The sequence below is a fragment of the Centrocercus urophasianus genome, unplaced genomic scaffold (genome assembly GCF_019232065.1).
Source record: "Centrocercus urophasianus isolate 14NV4802_14NV808 unplaced genomic scaffold, USGS_Curo_1.0 seq_73, whole genome shotgun sequence".
NCBI lineage: Eukaryota > Metazoa > Chordata > Aves > Galliformes > Phasianidae > Centrocercus > Centrocercus urophasianus.
Window position 1 is genome coordinate 7,070,809 of NW_024885344.1, and position 17,577 is coordinate 7,088,385.

The following is a 17,577-nucleotide window of genomic DNA, read 5'->3' on the forward strand; positions in this document are numbered from 1 at the left end:
TCCGCTCCCCGTTGCTGCGCGACCAGACGCCGTGGGCTGCACCAACTGCGTCGCCTGGAGGGGGAAAGGAGCGAGCTTTTTCTTCACCTCCCTTCTCAAACCGCCTCCTCCTCGGGTGAAAGGCTCGCTGCAGAGCCCGGAAGGTCCCTTCGCTCCTTCCCACGTATCCCCTGTGGGAGATGCCTGCTCTGCACAGCCGACTGCCGCACCCGTGAGCGAGACGCCACCACCTGCCACTCGGCGGATCGGACGGATCGGGACGGCCGTCGCGTGGTGGGGCGAAACGGACCATTCGGGGAGGCCAATCGGAGAGGCCGTTGTTGGTAAAGGCGGAGCGGACCGATCAGGGAGGTTGCCAAGCCGTTGGCTTGTGACATTGGGGAGCCGCCATGCTGGCGTCGCTGGGGCGTTCGGCGGGACGGCTGCTGCGGGCCGGCGGCGGCGCGGCCGGGAGGCGGCAGTGAGTGGGGCGGAACGGGGAGAACGGGGGCGGCGGGGCCGGGGCGAGGACGGCTGAGCCGGGAGTGAGGCGGCGGCTGCGCGTTTGTTGCAGCGCGGGCGGCGACGTGCACATCGAGCCGCGATACCGGCAGTTCCCGGAGCTGACGCGGTTGCAGGTGGTGCGGAGCGAGCTGCTGAGCGGCTTCATGTGGTTCTGGATCCTGTGGCACTTCTGGCACAGCTCGGACAGCGTGCTGGTGAGGCCCGGCGTAACGGCGGGGGGCGGTGGGGCCGTGGGGCCGTGCCCGGGGCGGGATCTGAGGGCGTGTCGTGGCGCAGGGCCATTTCCCGTACCCCGACTCCTCTGCCTGGACGAATGAGGAGCTCGGCATCCCGCCCGACGACGCCGAGTAGGCACCGCTGGCGCAGAGGTGAAGGTAGGGGCGGGTTTTGCGCTCTCGCCGTCTCTCCCTGGGTGCCGTGTTGAGCGGCTACAGCTGAAAGCGGCAGGGCGGTGTTGGGGTCTGCCCTGCCCTCAGCTGTGGGAGGGACTGGCCGGAACTTTCTTGGGAGTCAATTCGATTGCTTGCAGGTCTGTGGAACTGAGGAGGCCCTGGAACTGATGCTTTGCTCTGCTGTCCCGGTCTCAATAAAGTGAGCTGTTGACAAATGCTGAGCTGTGGTGTTGTTGAGTGCCGTAAATGTCACATTCCTTCTCTTGGAGAGTTCTAGAATTGGGGTGTTTGAGTCCAAATGAGCCTGTTTAATCCTTGTGAAGCGTTTAAAGTGCGCCCCTCTCACTGAGGTGATACATCCTTGTTCGGGCAGTGACTTACAGAGCACATGAATGGGTGGTAGGGAAGGACTTAACCGCTGAGTGGCTGCCAGCCACTAGAAGGGGCAGCAAAATTTGACTCTTTAAATCAGTTTTTCTACAGTTCTAAAAGATTTCTTACTGAAATCTTGTCATAAAAAACGGCCTTGAGGCTTAGAGCAGCAGTTGCTGCAGGAGCAGGTGCAGCTGCAGCTGCCTGAGGGAGAGGGGAAGGTGTGCCCAGATCTCCTTAGGTTGAGAGGGAATCTCCTTCAGGTAGCAGAAATCCATCACTAATGCTGGGAAGTGTGCTGAACACAGCATTCGAGGAATCATAGAACCATAGAATGGCCTGGGTTGAAAAGGACCACAATGATTATCGAGTTTCAACCCCCTGCTGTGTGCAGGGTCACCAACCAGCAGACCAGGCTGCCCAGAGCCACATCCAGCCTGGCCTTGAATGCCTCCAGGGATGGGGCATCCACAGCCTCCTTGGGCAACCTCTTCCAGTGCGTCACCACTCTCTACGTGAAAAACTTCCTTCTAATACCTGACCTAAACCTTGCCTGTCCCAGTTTAAAATCATTCCCCCTTGTCCTATCACTATCAACCCATGTAAACAGCCCCTCCTGTTTATAAGCTCCTTTTGAGTACTGGAAGGCCACAATGAGGTCTCCCTGGAGCTTTCTCTTCTCCAAGCTAAACAAGCCCAGTTCCATCAACCTTTCCTCATAGGAGAGCTGCTCCAGCCCTCTGATCATCTCAGTGGCCCTCCTGCATAAGGAAGACAAATGGAGGTGGGTTACTCTCTAGGTCCAGTCTTATGTTCCAAACTAACCATACAGAAATAAACTTCTATTAAATTACTTGTGGAACGCCGTGAAGAGAGTGACTTGGGAATGATCCGATAAACAATCTCCTTCAGACTTTTCCATGCAGTCAATCTTTATTATAGCAGTATTCTCATATTCACATCAAGTACATAGAACTTTTTGCCTTTTATATAATACAGAGTTCTTTAAATAACTTTACACAGAAATAGTTTTCTTTAATCTGAATTCAGCTATCAAATTTTAATATGTTTTAAGTCTCCATGCTCTCTAACCAAACTGGACAATATTTCCCATTGTACAAATTTACATGAGAAAAAACTCCAAAATACAAATGAAGGGACAACAAAAGTAAAGGGGAAGGGAACAAACAAGAAAAATAAGTTGTATTGGCAATTACAGGGGAGACTCGAGAGGGAAAGAAGGGGGGTTGCCATGACCTTCTACGTAACAGAAAACTGAAAATAAACATTTTGTTATGAATTAGAAAATAAATACAAGTTTCCAAACAATTACTCCATTGTAAGATTTTTGAAAAGCAGCCATGGAAATCTACTAGCACAATTGCTTTTTTTTAAGTAACTGGACTGGACCTTTTATTTTGTCGTCGTAAGCCCCTCACAAACCTCTGGTGGTCAACAAAACACAGCAGAGAGGAATGTTGTGTTAGCACAGTTCAAATGGGTGGGACGTACGTTTCATTGCACTAAGAAACCAAGAAATCAAATCTGTATATGAATTTCCCTTTCCTCTCCTTACTAGTTTGCCTCCCATAAACAAGCCTCTGTATTATGAGGTAATGCCAATGTCTTGACTGTGTATAAAAATAATCAAGTTTAAAGGATACAGATCTCTGTATCTATAAATTTTAAACGTGCCAGTCCTTTCTTACTTCCCCACAGGGTCCAACGACCGAGTGCAGCACCTTCCACCCCGTTTAACAAAAGTATGCAGTAAGCCTCCTGCAGAACCCCAAGTGAGACTGCTGCCCCTTTCCTAACCTAGGAAGAGCAGCACACGCTCAAGTAAGAAAGAGACAGGGCAACCAGTGCGTGACTGGTTACAAGCAGGTATACCTGCTCCTTCAAAACAAGGCAGAGTCATGGAAGGCAACAGCGGCCAGTCTGCACGTGTGTTTTGACAGAGGGAAATGGATCCAATGAGGCAGCTGATGACTTTTTGCAGGTGCTAAAGTGTCATCTGTCCAGCCCTGGGAGGCCGCCAGGAGAGCTGTGGCAGGGTGGGGAGTCATGGGCAAAGGGCTGGCAGGGGAACCCCAAAGGAGCTGGGGGGACTGCGGAGCAGACGGGCCGGCTCCCTTACCTGAACACTTGCAGACCTGCTCTAGCAGCACGGGCTCCCAGAGGAGTCTCAAGGGTGGCAAGCAGCAGGGAGCAGGACTTTTCCCCAGTCCCAGCAGCTGAGATGGGAAGAAACACAGCAGTGTGATTTGGGTTGCCAACACATGCAAGTTGGCTGCTGCTGGGTATCTGTCAGTTGAGAAGGGTGGAGTGGGGAAGGAAGAGGAGACAAGTAGGACACAAGGCTCACAAAGGAATGATGTGCATTTTTGTTTTCTTTTTTTTTTTTTTTTTTTTTTACCCCTAAAGGTTCACAGCTTTGAATAAAAAAGCACATTTATTGCACTTACATTTTATTTTAGACAGAGTTAATTTAATTTAAATTATGCCCTCACAATCCCCCACCATCCCGAAATAACCCAACACCCCCCAGTTTGGTCCATTTTGCACCCCATACCCAACATTTGTGCCCAGACAGTGGGCTTCGTTTCTTCTGTTCCGTTAAGCTCAAACAGATTTTCTTTTCAACTACGGTGATTACACAAATGCAACACAGAATGACATTCAGCAAAACAAAAGTTAACCATTTTCCAAACCCAAACGAAAAAGAACGCGATCCTTTGCTTTTCCGTGATACTGCAAAGCCAATGTCACACAAGGCTTATTCTGAAGTACAGCTGCTGCAAATGCCATAAGCTGGACAAAAGGACTGGACAGGCCTCGGCTGGCTCTTAAAGGGACTGGAGGAGCTGAGCACACTGCTGCTCCATAAAGCAAACACCTAGGCAGTTCAGAAGTTCTGAACACTCCCATCATTTCCCTTCTGGTGGAAAAAATAGGGAAGTAACTTCCTTGTGATTTTGTATTAGAAAGGACAAAACACTGTCTCTGTATGTATACTTTTAGTGCAGAACTTGGGGTCAGTAAAAGAATTTCAGACAGTTTCTGCAGTGTTAGTAAAACGTTTTTTAAAATTATGCTTATTTCTAAAGGGAACAAAGAACATGTTAAAATCAGCCTGGGATTTGTACGGGCTGTGCATTCAGACATAACTCTGCCACTTACAGTTAGGCCCAAAGTCTCACACCAAAAAACAAAAGGAAAAGATCTGCAAAAGAAAAAGCACTAACAGCAAAATCCATTCTTTCATCCTTATGGACAAACAGGTCAAACAGGACACCAGTATGTAGGTACTGCCAGAAGCCTCAGTGAGCAGCAGGCCGCAATCTGAACAGCTCAGACTCAGACACACCGGCCGTCCCTCAGCAGACAAGGTACCTATCCTCTCCCAGAATCACTGCACAATGACACTTGGCGTTGTGAAACTGCAAGAGGCTTGAGGAAGAGCTAAGGAAGCCTGCTGCTATTCCATAAAACAAAATTAATTGCACTTTCAGGGCAAGGGAATTCACTGTATTTCATTACATGAGTACTAGCCATCAATTACTCCTAATTTAGTTCTCATTTTCACCTATTGTCTCATTCTAAGATACTATGGCCATATAATAACTTCAGCCCTCTCCAAATCTTTATATTACTTTAACAGGATCCTTGTGCCTCTGGAGGGAAAGGAGGGCTTCTTTATTTTTTAATTTAAATTAACCTCATTTCAGTTTCAGTAGAGCAGGTTTCAAATAGCTGTAACCAAGTTAGCATACTTCAGCTCCTAGCTCCGAAATGATTGCAGGCATTTTTGGGAATGCTCCCTGCTCTCCTTGCTCCTTTATAGAAGTTCACCAACTTCAAACCGCCTATCTATATTAACAGCTATATACAAAACTACTGCATCAGAAGTAAACCAAAGCCACTGCCCCACTTACAAAGCACCTGGTTTACATTCTGTTGTACTTTTTTAGGTTGCGAAGGCACATGATCATTTGGCAAACTGCAAAGACTCTTCTGGGGGATCTTTACGTAAACCATTTAACAGAAGGTCTTGGTAGCTCTATTTTCTGAAGAAAAGGTACATGCCAGTTTCATACAGAATTTGCCCTTGGTGTCCTTTATATTCTGCAGTTTTTAAGAAGTATCCTCCACAATTTCATAATTACTTAGTGCTGTCTTCGTGCTGACTTAGTAGCTTTTATGTTAGCATCATTGCTCTGCTCTTTCAATGACTTCATTTTCTAGGTAAGAGATGTATCTGCCAAAGCAAATGTAGAGTGCAAGCACACATTAACATGGCTGCAGTAAACAAGAGTTTGTTTCATGAACTTCTACGTAAAATGAAGAACAGAAAACCCAGCACCTTCAAAGTGATGCCACAGCAGCCCATTCATGCAGCTGATTTTTCAGTGAACTTGATTGTACCTAGACGCTTTGCCTGCCATATTGTGCTACTGGTGAAACGTTTTTCAACGGACAGAAAGACACGTTGTCTACAGTACTATGGATAGTTTGTGCTACGCATGTTGTACTCACAGTCAAGAAAGGAATTACATTTACAGGCGGTAAAGGTGTGAAATCTACACGCTTCTTCCCTAAATCTAGCCCCTTCAGTTATCAAAACCTTAACATACAGCTGATTGTAGGGTTTCTGAGGATCTGGCTGCTCCAAATACTCTGCAAAACACTGGAGGTGCACACAGAAACAACCCTATTTATGAACAACCTCTGGTGTTTCTTCCCTTTCCCTTGTTCGTGGAATTTCTGGTATTTATCAACAGCCAGCATTTCATTATGTCATAAAGGCCAAATTCTGCCTCCAATGAGCACATACCAATCCAGGCAATTCTAAGAGGCCACAACAAGATGGCTCTGTGAGACCTCAAATGTTCTGCATCACCATCAGCTACGAGAGCATTCCAGTACAAGAAAAAACTATTTTAGGTATGCATGAAAAATAGAATGGGATTCATGTAATGGTATGCATGAATTTAAAGAATAATTAAAAAAACATACAGGATTAATTCACGCAGAAATTACTTTCAAAATAACGAGGCCTTTGTGCTGATACTTTTTGGCTTACACCTTGCCAGTGTTCCAATTCCAGCCAATACACCATAGAAAACAGTCACTTGCTGAAGAGGGAGATGTAACAAGTCTCTTCTAACTGTTTGGAAAGGGGAAGGTGTGTGGTGAATAAAGACCCCGTGAGTAGCTGGGACTGGATACTGGTAGTTTTGAAAACTTATTAGATACTGCAGTGCTGAAAGCAACGTGACTGTCTAGATGTTTGTCCCAACATATGCACACAAAATACATGCTATCATTTCCCACACTATGGCATGTGTTCGTGTTTGGGATGCCATAAAAAAGCGTAAGAAATTTGGTGCAACTGACGTGAATCTATTTGTCATTTCAATTTACTTCCTGCATTCTACTGCTATACAGGATCCCCAGTTCTTGCCTACTCATCTCTCCATTCACTGAACATCTTCAGGGCAACTTTAAGACTGATTCTGATGGCATGTGAGACATCCATTACAATTCTTGAAAGATTAAAAAAAAAATTACAATTATTTACAAACCAAATTTCTTCCAAAGGTTTCCATGAGTGTTACAGGGGACCTCTTAAAGAGAAAACACAAAATTACAGGGAAACAAATATGAAAACCAGGAGAAACGCATCCTGAAATGACTTCTCTACACAGCAGCCAAACAACTTGCACATTCCTCAGGGAAAAATAAAAACAAACAAAACAGAGAAACAAAACAAAGAAACCCTAAATAAGAAAAACAACTAACAAGACAAAGACCATCTGTTACTTATAAAGTGCTTTGCATGGACAAGGAGAGCAATTTTCCTTGTGCTTTTCCTATGGGCTCAAGAAGCATACTGTAGACTAATGGGTAATGAATCTCCACAAAAATAAGTTCATTTTAAGCAAAGAAATTCCTAACAGTTATATTTTAGCAGTTTTCTGCTCGCATGACCTCGTGGAAGGAAACTAGGGCTTTTAACAAGCTCTATGAAACAAATGACTCTTGAACTACCTGTACACAGTCGCTCAGATAATCGTTTCTTTCAAGAGAATATCAATTTCCAGTATGCCCTACACTTACAAACCAGGCACTGCCTACACAAGGGCTGACACAACGCACGGGGTGGCTTTACCCTTCTGGAGCTCACACCTGGGCACGCTCCCGGCCTGCTGAGCACACAGCCCTGCATCGCTTCCACCTGGGCTCCACACCATCGCTCACCTCAGCAGCTCCTCCGCACTGGGAAGTGGCTATTGCTACTATGGAAGTTCCTGCCAATCTCAATAAGGAGAAAAGCCTTACAGCATCTGAAGACCCACAGCAGACAAGAAAAAAATTGTGCTTTTTTTTTTTTTTTTTTAAATGCATCCTGTACACAAAGTCAATTCTATTCATGTATCAACATGAATCGCTTCATTCTTGTAGTGACTATTAAGTCATTTACTATTGCTGTCTTGCTAATGATTGTGGAATTAATATGAATACACAGTATTTCAGTTATAATTCCCACTTCAGATTAATCGGGTCCCTATAACCCCAGTAAATATTTTCTGACAAAAAGAACAGACTACCAGCAACACTGCAGAACTCCAAGGCTTTAGAAACACATTCCACTACCGATGTGTGTTTCTCCCATAGCCTGGAAGCAGCGTTGTGCAGACAGGAACAGTCCAACTCCTTGCAAGGGAAGGACAGCGTCCTCACCCTTTACACAGTTTAGTACAGACACCACGTTACACACATTTAACTCCTTCATTTATTTGCCGTGATTTTGACTAACATCCTCCTCACCCCAGGAACCTCCCAGCTAGAGGTGGGTCAGTTCTGCCTCAGGTGGGGTGGTACAGGGCAGACAGGAATCAAGTCCTCAAAACTTCTGAGCTTGAATTTCTTTCTAATGTGGTCTGACTTGCCTTTGTACAAATAATTTACATGTAATACCACATACCAGAGAACTCCGCAAACAGATCACATCACAAGATATTCTACTAGAGGTAAACAATGTGCAGAATTGGATGAGTTATTTTCCCTGACTGGGTAACTTATAAGAAAGCTACCGACCGTTTGAAAACCAGGACTGGAGGACAGGAAAACAGAGCACTCCTAAGTAGATACCGCCACCGTCATCCTAGTTTGCAAAGAGTACAAAAGGGAAAGACAAACGGAAGGGAAGGAGATCACAGGGAAGAAAGCAATGTGAGGAGAAGGAATCGGCGTGGATCCAGCAAGTACCGTTTTGTTTTGATCGCACAACTTGCCATGAGGACAAGATGCTCCACATTTACACACACACTTATCAGAGGACGTTTAGTTAACAGGATAAAAATCCTGTTTTAATAAAAAGTAAACAAAAACCAACAACAACAACAACAACAACAAAAAAAACAGCTCCTGAAAGTACCAAAACAATTTATGGAATGTCTAATTCTAGGGGGTTCTGTATTTGTATTCAATTCAACCTGAGAACTTTTTTCCTCAATTATGAAAACATTACATATTGGTAAGGTACCTGGCATTAACCTGCACCCTCATTTAAAATAAAACTTTTAAAGTAGGTACATACACCATTCACAGCCTGTATCAGGAATTTACAGACTTCAGATGCTGCGGTAGCATCTTTGATAAATATACTGTATCATATGATACAAAGAAAAAAAAAAAGGACAATCTCGCTACTTTTTTTTTTTTTTTTTTTTTTTTTAACTTCAGTTTGTTGCTGGACCAACAAAAGAAGGATCTACGTAACCCTTCTAAAAGATGTTACATATGCACACACCAAGAACATACTGGAAAAGGAAAAGGTTAAGGTTGGTGGTTGTCATTTGTTTTTTGAGGAAGTGATAAAGTAAATCTGAAAAAAAGTGCAGCAGCATCCCCTTTTCCTTCAGATGAATCTCTTCGCCTCCGAAGTAACACCATCTCCAGCTCCCACTACCCCTTACTTTTCAATTTTACTGGAATAGAACCCAAAAATTTAGATAAAATTAGGCGTTCGACATTCTAATACAGTGAAAAGGGGATACTGCATTGTCCACAAACCAGTGAGTACACCAGGAAAAGAGATCAGAACAAAGGATGATTCTTTTAATTAGCACTCATCAGATATTCAGCCTCTGATGATACGTTATTAGAGGGAGAAAGCCGACCGGCAGACCATCCAAAGCAAGTCTCCTAATTTGCAGCAGCAGCTCCATCCCCTCATGCCTGAGCACCAAAGTCAAACCACGAGCGCCCTCTCCTCTCTCCTGGGAATGATGCCAACGGCTCAGGCAGCCACTGCGGGTATCCGAATGCACGTGGTGTTTTGTGTTGAAGGAGGAACACTGGCAGCGGAGTATTCCGGTTCCTAAAAAGGTACTTTTCCCCATTGTGTTGGACTGGCAGTTCCATTCCGCTCCACTTTTAAGCTTATGGATATCTTTTCTAAATTACTTTAGGTTTGTCGGAGCAGAATAGAGTTTTGATGTTAAGAAACGGTAGGAACACAAGACTTAAATAACAGAGTGGGTGCTGCCATGGTGCTGTGGCTACTTGAACGCTGCAAATTCTCCTGTAGAGGGAGGACAAGAGCTTGGTTTAAAAAGTGATTTCTGTTATGAGGTGGTCAGAGATTTTCTCCAGACTAGCTGAACATTAGGTTGAATATAAAAGATGTTAAAAATGCAAACTGTTAAAATTAAAGCATAAAAGAAACATAGTGAAAGAACATTGAATACAGACCCAACATACTTTACTGAAAAAGAATTTCCTGAAAGCAAGCTATACCCATTCTTCCCAGGACAGAGGCAGTAAGATCAAGCAGAGACTACTTCATCATGCATTTAAAAGTAAAATATGTCAATTAAATTTCACTTTCAACTCCCTATTGCACATATCCTCCTGAGAAGCAACAATTGCAATAAATGCATCAGACTGCAAATTACTTTCTATCCTGTTATAAAGCTGGTTTAGTAGCAAAAAACTGTTTGACACACCCATTAACCTTTAAAGACTATGTATAGTAAAGTGCCTTAAAATTAAACTCATACTAAAGGATGCTAAAAGCTGGTATACAGACCAACACAGCAAACTGCTGTGCGAAAATGAAGACTGGTGAGAGTGTCTACTTACTCTGAGAGCAGAAATCAGGCCTCACTAACAAACAGGGAGCACAAGAAATAAAACAATCCTGTGCTCACTTCAGAACTACTGAATAAGCTGTAATTCTACACATTTCTTTCACGTGCAATCATCCCATGGAACTCTGCAGTTTTAGGCTCAGCACGCTACTGAACTAGATTAGTAGTCACAATTCAGAGGTGAAGGAACACAGCACAGAGTAAAATTGCTGTCCGAGGTTCTTAAGAAGTTACCAGAATCTTGAACAGAAGTTCAAACTAAGATAGTAATCTCCTTAATCCTATGCTTTAGCCAAAAAATTTCCCTGCCACCCACAGAAATTGCATTCTACAAGGTGTGCAAAGATGCTTAACGAAAGGACTCTACAGTGGAATTGAAAAGAAATGCACACATCACTTCCTCTTGCTGGGTTCCACATAAATTTTAAGTTAGTTTACGTCCCTTTCTTGACAGAACTCCTCAGAGATCTAACAGTAAAGGAGTGAAACAGACAGAAGAGACCCAACAGAAGTGTGCCAACACTTTCACAACCAAACAACTGCTCTCTATCTTGACGTCCTTCCATCATTTTTCAAGAACAATTGTTTTCATTTTTCTCAAGAGTTTCATTTTGAATACTGGAAACAAACTGGAAACATCCCTACAGACACAATCTTAGAGAGGCAGCATTAATTCCAAGGAATGTTTTATGTCGTAAAGAAGGGAATCAAGAAAATGATCAGCAGCCTGTACGTGGAGGGGGAAGAAACAGAATCTATGGGCCTGGCAGGAAAAGCTGTTATAGCAGATATAAGCAAGAGAAAGTAAGTATGGAGAGATAAGAGGACCCTGTGTCTCACAGGACATGAAAAGGGAGTGCAACCAAGGTCTGAAGTAAGAGCGCCGTGGTGAATGTCAAGCTCTGAGAGTCCTAATAGTCTGTGGTGATAATTATAACATTGAAAAAAAAGACAAAACACCTTCATGATGAGTCTAATCCACTTCCTCCTCCTGTTTCGCTTTGTTTTAAATTAAAAAAAAAAACACACCGTTCTATCAAAACATAAAACCCTTGCTCTAAAATACTATTTGGTATATTTGCTTCCTTCTCTTTGGCACATTTCACCATTTGCCTAATTTTCTTCACAGTATCTTCTAGTAGTGCCTCAATTTTTGTACTTCCATCCTTCTCTTCTTTTAAGAGGACAAAAAAGTCATCGAGTATCGCGTGTAAGGCTAATACTTAAGAAGGACGTTCATGCTTAGCTACACTTTCAAAACATGCTCTACTTATTTTCTCAGTCTGCTCTCCTAAACTGCTGATGAAAGATCAATTTATAAACAAGAGATTGTTCCCTCATTACTCATCTTGTCCTTCTGCCCATTTCTGGCAATAATTCAGCTTTTGATAGTTGTACAGGGATTTCAGAAGATAAAAGATGAACCATTAATTAGTAAAGGGCAGTGGAAAAACAGGAGAAGCGAGGAAGTATCTGAGACAGGACAGTACCTCTGAAAGTTGATTTTCAGAATTTTCTTCCATTTAAATAAAGGCTTAGCAAAAGATTTTGAGACAAGCTAATGCTAAACTAATCTCTCCTTTCAAAACTGAGGTGTTAACCTGCTCTCAAATTGATATGTGACCAAATAGGTAACATGTTCATATATAAAATGCGGGTACCAGTAACAGCTTTCTCTAGATCAGGAATGTAGATGGCCATATCTATCTTTAAGGGCTGCTTCAGAAGCAATGACTCCAATTTTATGTTGGTGATACAGCAGTAGAGATTGAACCTTCCCACCAATACTGCATTACACGTTGTTGCCATGTGACAGATGGCAGCAGAGGGGCACTCTGACACAACAGAGTCTGACATGGAAGTGCATATGAAACAAAGGTGCTGCTTAAACGCAGCAGCATTTAAGAGGATCTGGTCCATCTAGACAGTACCAAGGCAGATTTTGTTTCAGTACTCCAGTGTGAAGAAGAAAGGGATCCCACACAGAACAAGTTACCCATTCAAGCAAGTCTGGTTTAATACAGACCTGTTTTCAGGACCTGAAATAAGTATCTGTTTCTAAACAACATAACTGAACTGAGTTGCAACTCTGAGAACAATGACCAAAATCCACAGGTGTATTTAGACATTTCTATGCTATATATGTCTGAGGATTTCACTGAAGCAAGAATCATAAACTACGTAAGTTAAATGCCTGTATTTCAGATAAAGATAACGATCAACAAAACCAGACTTTTTTGGGGCTTCAAAAAATGCTTAGTAAGAAGCTAAGGTTATGTTATCATCATGGATCCCAAAGCATCCTTGATGTCTAACAAGAGCAAGTGACACAAGGAAGAATTCTGATGCAGTGATGACACGGAAGAAAACTGGACAAAACATGTCCAAAGATGACATAAATTATAGTTCCTACAGCAATGAAGAACTGTTTTTAACAACTAAGTCTACCCCAAGGAATAATTTGCTGGAATTGAGCTGGCATACACAAAAAGATTCAGACTGGGCAGGGTAGCATTGCACCTTCTTATTACTCCCAGAGTGGTGAAATGAGATGCCGCATTTCTAGATTTTGCAGAAGATGCAGCAGCTCTCCTCTTGCTATTTACTAACATAAGCATTGCGGCCTAAACTAAACAGTACATCCCAAAGAGGGAGAAGCATTCCTCTGGATTGTCTAATACATATATAAAAATAGTGAGAAGACAAAATAAAAAATAAAAAAGATCCTGTTTTCATTTTAAGATAGGCCTGTCAAAGTCACCAGAAAGCTGGGAAACAAAACAGCAACAACTTGCATCCTTAAGAACTATTTCCGTAAGAGACAGATTTCAACAGACGAATTTTCTTGGCTAACATAAAGAGAAAAGTTAGTTCCAAAACTGTTCCAACTGTAGAAGCCAAGAAGACCATCAGAACATGGTCAGAAAGCGTACAGACTGCTTACATTGCTGTAAGCCCTTTAATTCTCCCATTTTAAAAGGCTCAGTTTCCAGAAAGAAGCAGAAAGGAAAACCTTTGTGGAATTTCTTGATCCATTTCAAAAACATATTGCTAGCAACATGCAAGCTTCCCCTGTAAGTACAAAATTCAGAAGCTATTAAGAACATTTCTGGCCATTTAAGTCCTAACACGAGCAGCAATAGCTTGTTTCTGATGCAGAAGAATCAGTAAAGATGAACAGCTTAACAGTTTTAAACAAACAAAACCACATAATTAATTTCAAAATATGCAAGAACACAGTCATTAATAACATTACTGCTCGTTTTTGTATCTGACATCAAAACTGATGTAACCTGAACCAGTACTCTGATTCACCTGTTCCACAGGAATGGTCCAGAGAAAAATAAAATCAAGTGAGCTGACAGGATCTTGATAAGGTTTCTGGCTTTTTCAGTTAGATATCTAGTCTAACTGATTCAATTCTAGTCAAACTAGCAGCTTTCTATGGAAGTGAAAAAAAAACAGTCACTGAACTGAAGTATGTGCCGTAGTATTATAAACAGGATTAAAAAATTTCAGCCTAGCAGAATTTATGGTATAATACTGATTTCCACAAAAACAACTAATTTTCAAGTTTTCTTCTCCTGCTATGGGGGTTCATAGCTTTTTTCTCTTGAAGTATTTGGTTATGCTCCAGACTTGATTTTTTTTTTCTTTCTAACTTCAAAAGTGAAGTTCTTGCTAATTGAAAGGCAGAGGGGCCATTGCCAGTAATACTCTTGCAGCTCAGCAAATGCAGAGATTCAGAATTTCTTCTGTGTTGCACGTAATAGAACACTTTGAGATGGTCTAAACTAAGACAAGTCAGAGCATTAAGGAAAAAATAAAAACTAAAACAAAAAAAACCCAAAACAAAAAACCCCCTCCAAAAAAAAAAAAACAAAAACAACAAAAAAAACCAAGCCACCACTCCTCTACAAGAAGAGATATTCTCTACACAGCTCTATTTTAAAAACTTTCAGAAGAGTTACACATCACCAAGGTCTTTCTTTGGAGGCTATGTGCTTCTCCTCAATTCTGCTAACAGCAAGAAGTTTAAACTGCACTTAGCCTTGTAGCTAAGTTCAGTTCTCCAACTGTTTCCCACATATGAGTAGCTTTATTAACAAAAGATCTAAAGCCTTATGCTCATAAATAATGACCTCAATGGGAAAAAAAAAATGTGTTTTTTTGAGTAGATTAACAATAAATATACTCTTAAGTAACTAATTCTAATCAATAAACCAGGAAAAAATGACAGCCAATGATCTTTAGAAGAGTTTTGCTTATTTTGAAGTGACTTCCCCCATTTCTCTTCTAAGTGACCTTCTAATTCTTCTCGTGCCAGCTGTTCCCAAGACATTCCTTACCAGCACAGACACGTGCCTTGGACATTCAATGCCCCATGTAAGGAAATGAGTCTTCATTCCCTCAGTAAACCTTAAAAAGTCGCTGGTAGGAGCTGAGAACGTACATATGCGTTGCACACGCAGGAACACACCAGCACATGAGCAAACAGGCACATTCTTTCACATTTCTTTTCAGTGTACTGGAAACCCACCGTATCCCCCTGCTTGGATGGGTGTTTTTGGAGAAGCACAAGCATACAGACTAAAATCCTCGGTCTGGAAACCAGCCCGGTTTAGTGACGGCTCAGATGCACTGCGGTGAATTTTTGGCAACGACCGGGCCAGAAGCTCAATGGAGGCAAGAATCTAAAACAAACAGAAAACAAGTAGTTGAATCCATGGTTTTCAAGTTGCTATAATACCTTAAAACCAAAGGCAGTACATCAACTAATGAAAAAAAGAAAAAAAAAAAACCCATAAATTTAAATAGAAACTTCAAAAAATAGATGAGTGCATTTCACTCTGATGTTTGTATTCTCGTAAGCTGAAAAGGACATTTTGTGAAGAAACTGCCTCTTTCTCCTCTAAAAGGACATTCTGATTTTCCTCTTTAAGCATTAGGAACACATTACCCTTTATGTGCCTCCTTCTTCACATGCTAGTATCCACACTCATCGCTGCAAATTAACAGCTTTGGAAGCTGTCTCCCTAATACCATTCACCAAAAAGCCAGTAGGTGGAGCTCAATTTTCTTTTTAAAGTGCTTTGGCACATTCACAACAAAATAAGGTCCTTCAGTTCCAAGCTTTTAATTCCTCAGCAGGCACAATAAATAAAGTTCTATCACAAAAATATCAGCCACCTCTCATAAAGCCTAGGAGACATGAAGGAAAGGAGCATACAGATTTCAGAGAACAAGTTCTAACTCATGTGTCTAACTGCAATCATTAATTTCACTATTTCCCAGGAAATTTCCTCCAACAAATAAATGCTAAATGTAAGTCATATTAATACCTGCTTTTTGGACTGTAAATGAACATTTCTAATTAAACAGCTCTAACTAACTAGGACGTTTATGAAATCTTATGTAGCACTAAAAAAAAAAATCCTGCACTAATCGGTGAAATCCTAAGTGATCTTCACTTTTCATACTCAGACTGTAAAGGCTACTGAGAAAGGATAAATATTCCTCACCTGTGGAAAAAGAGGTCTCTCATCTCTTTTCTTTTTCAAGCATTCTGCCATTAGTCTCTTCATAGCTTTTGGACAGTTACTTCTTACTTTACTGAGGTCTGGAGATAGATATCCTCGTCCCACCATAAAAATTATCTTTATTTTTGAGAAGAAAAAAGATGAAGACAGAAGAAAAGCTCATTAAGTAAACAGTAAGAACAACAACAAAAAAAAGATAAACGTTTTTTGCTAGACTAATAATTTCCAACAAATTTTCTGCTCCCAGGGAACAGGACCTGAAACTGAAATGGCCAAGTTTGTTCGAGCCAACCTACTCAGCACAGAGAAGAAATTAGACTTCTCCTCCTCCTTCTCTTCTATGGGAGATTGATAAGGAACATCAATGCTATTAAATGGTTACTATTTATAGCAATAACCATAAAAAGAACTGTTCTTTGGTGTCAAAAACTGTTATAAAACAAGAATAAGCAACTGTGGTTGGTATACAGTTCCTAAAAATAAATAGTCTTTTATTCATTGAACACTCCATCCTCAGAGGTGCTCAGGGCCGGGTTGGATGAGGCCCTAGGCAGCCAGAGCTGGTGGGTGGCAGCCCTGCCCATGGCAGGGGGTTGGGGCTGGGCAGCCTTTAAGGTCCCTTCCAACCTAAGCCTTTCTATGGTTTTGTGATTGTAGGAAAGTAAACTGCAAGTTCATGCTGAAAGGTATTTTAAGAAACTCATGGATTTAAGATATTAAAAAATAAAAAGCCCCAACCTTCTGCGAATAAATTCCTTCATTTGCTTTTCCATCATGAAAGCTTATTAATCATGACCAACTTCTCACCCCTCCTTAACCTCCTCCCTCCCCCTCAAATACGCTGCCACTCCTCTGCAAAAACTAAGTATTACTGGCCTATTTGACATTTCAGGTAGACACAGGCTTTACATTTTTTACAGTAACTAATGCAGAAGACTTACATTTCACTTAAGGATAAAATTTAAGCATAGAATGAAGTAAATTAATAGCAAGCAGGAAAACAAATTTGGTTCATGTTCTTTTGGACACATTAAGAACTCACCAAACATCGCCATGTCAAGCCAAGGCAAAAACTAATGCAGTTTGAGTGCTACAGTCATGCTGACACTAAAAAGCCCTTTCAAACCAGCTTCTCAAAGATCCATTCATGCTGCATGAGATAATCACTACCTTTTCTGAACAGTGAGACAGAGCCAGCAGGTGTATTATGCCTTATTTTTAACAAAGTATAACTATTTCATACCTTGACACTGGCAAAAAAAACAAAACACCACCAAAAAACACATCTCAAGCAAGCTATATATGCTGTTGATACTAACACTACTATAGTTCTTTTTCAACTTTCTGATTCAGATGCATCTGTGTTTACATTAAGAGAGAACAGATCTCCCATATGGTTTCTTCAGGAATTCCCAAGTATCAGAGCAAACTTTAATAGTGAAGATTTTTCTACTTCATCCCTTACCTTGTTGCAGTCAGAATCATTGTCATACGGCAGTACTTAACTCTTAACTGCAGGTACCCATATCATTGGGTTCATGACTCAAAAGGTAAAATGAAAATTGCTTCTAGAAGGTTACAACCATGTAAGCCAGGAATCTCAATGCT

At 41.7% G+C, this 17,577-nt stretch overlaps 2 protein-coding genes across 6 annotated transcripts in view; one reads left to right on the plus strand and one right to left on the minus strand.

Moving 5' to 3' along the window:
- The first annotated feature begins 102 nt into the window (after positions 1-102).
- NDUFB2 (NADH:ubiquinone oxidoreductase subunit B2) lies at positions 103-1,111 on the plus strand. Of its 2 annotated transcripts, none has more exons than XM_042837726.1 (4): positions 103-460; positions 554-698; positions 781-872; positions 1,034-1,111. In XM_042837726.1, exons 1-3 carry the CDS (start codon positions 390-392, stop codon positions 853-855), a joined length of 291 nt encoding a protein of 96 aa, XP_042693660.1. In that variant the 5' UTR covers positions 103-389; the 3' UTR covers positions 856-872; positions 1,034-1,111. The 2 variants fall into 2 exon arrangements, with proteins under 2 accessions (XP_042693660.1, XP_042693659.1); XM_042837725.1 differs by having other exon boundaries at positions 277-460; positions 781-878.
- A 1,064-nt stretch (positions 1,112-2,175) lies between these two features.
- BRAF (B-Raf proto-oncogene, serine/threonine kinase) overlaps positions 2,176-17,577 on the minus strand; it is an 82,713-nt gene continuing 67,311 nt past the window's right edge. For 3 of the 4 annotated variants that reach the window (XM_042837644.1, XM_042837647.1, XM_042837646.1), the window contains exons 17-19: positions 15,952-16,086; positions 14,970-15,123; positions 2,176-3,505 (exon numbers count right to left, since the gene is read on the minus strand). In XM_042837644.1, coding sequence (XP_042693578.1) covers positions 3,405-3,505; positions 14,970-15,123; positions 15,952-16,086 — 390 coding nt within the window. In that variant the 3' untranslated portion in view covers positions 2,176-3,404. Of the gene's footprint in view, positions 3,506-9,717; positions 9,862-14,969; positions 15,124-15,951; positions 16,087-17,577 lie in introns of those variants that run through there. The other variant, XM_042837645.1, reaches the window with a different exon arrangement.

Excerpts from the sequence above, each read along its gene's own strand:
- NDUFB2 (XM_042837726.1), top strand. The coding sequence starts at position 390 with ATGCTGGCGTCGCTGGGGCGTTCGGCGGGACGGCTGCTGCGGGCCGGC. Across the intron at positions 461-553 it reads GGCGCGGCCGGGAGGCGGCA|CGCGGGCGGCGACGTGCACA; the intron begins GTGAGTGGGGCG and ends CGTTTGTTGCAG. Across the intron at positions 699-780 it reads ACAGCTCGGACAGCGTGCTG|GGCCATTTCCCGTACCCCGA; the intron begins GTGAGGCCCGGC and ends GTCGTGGCGCAG.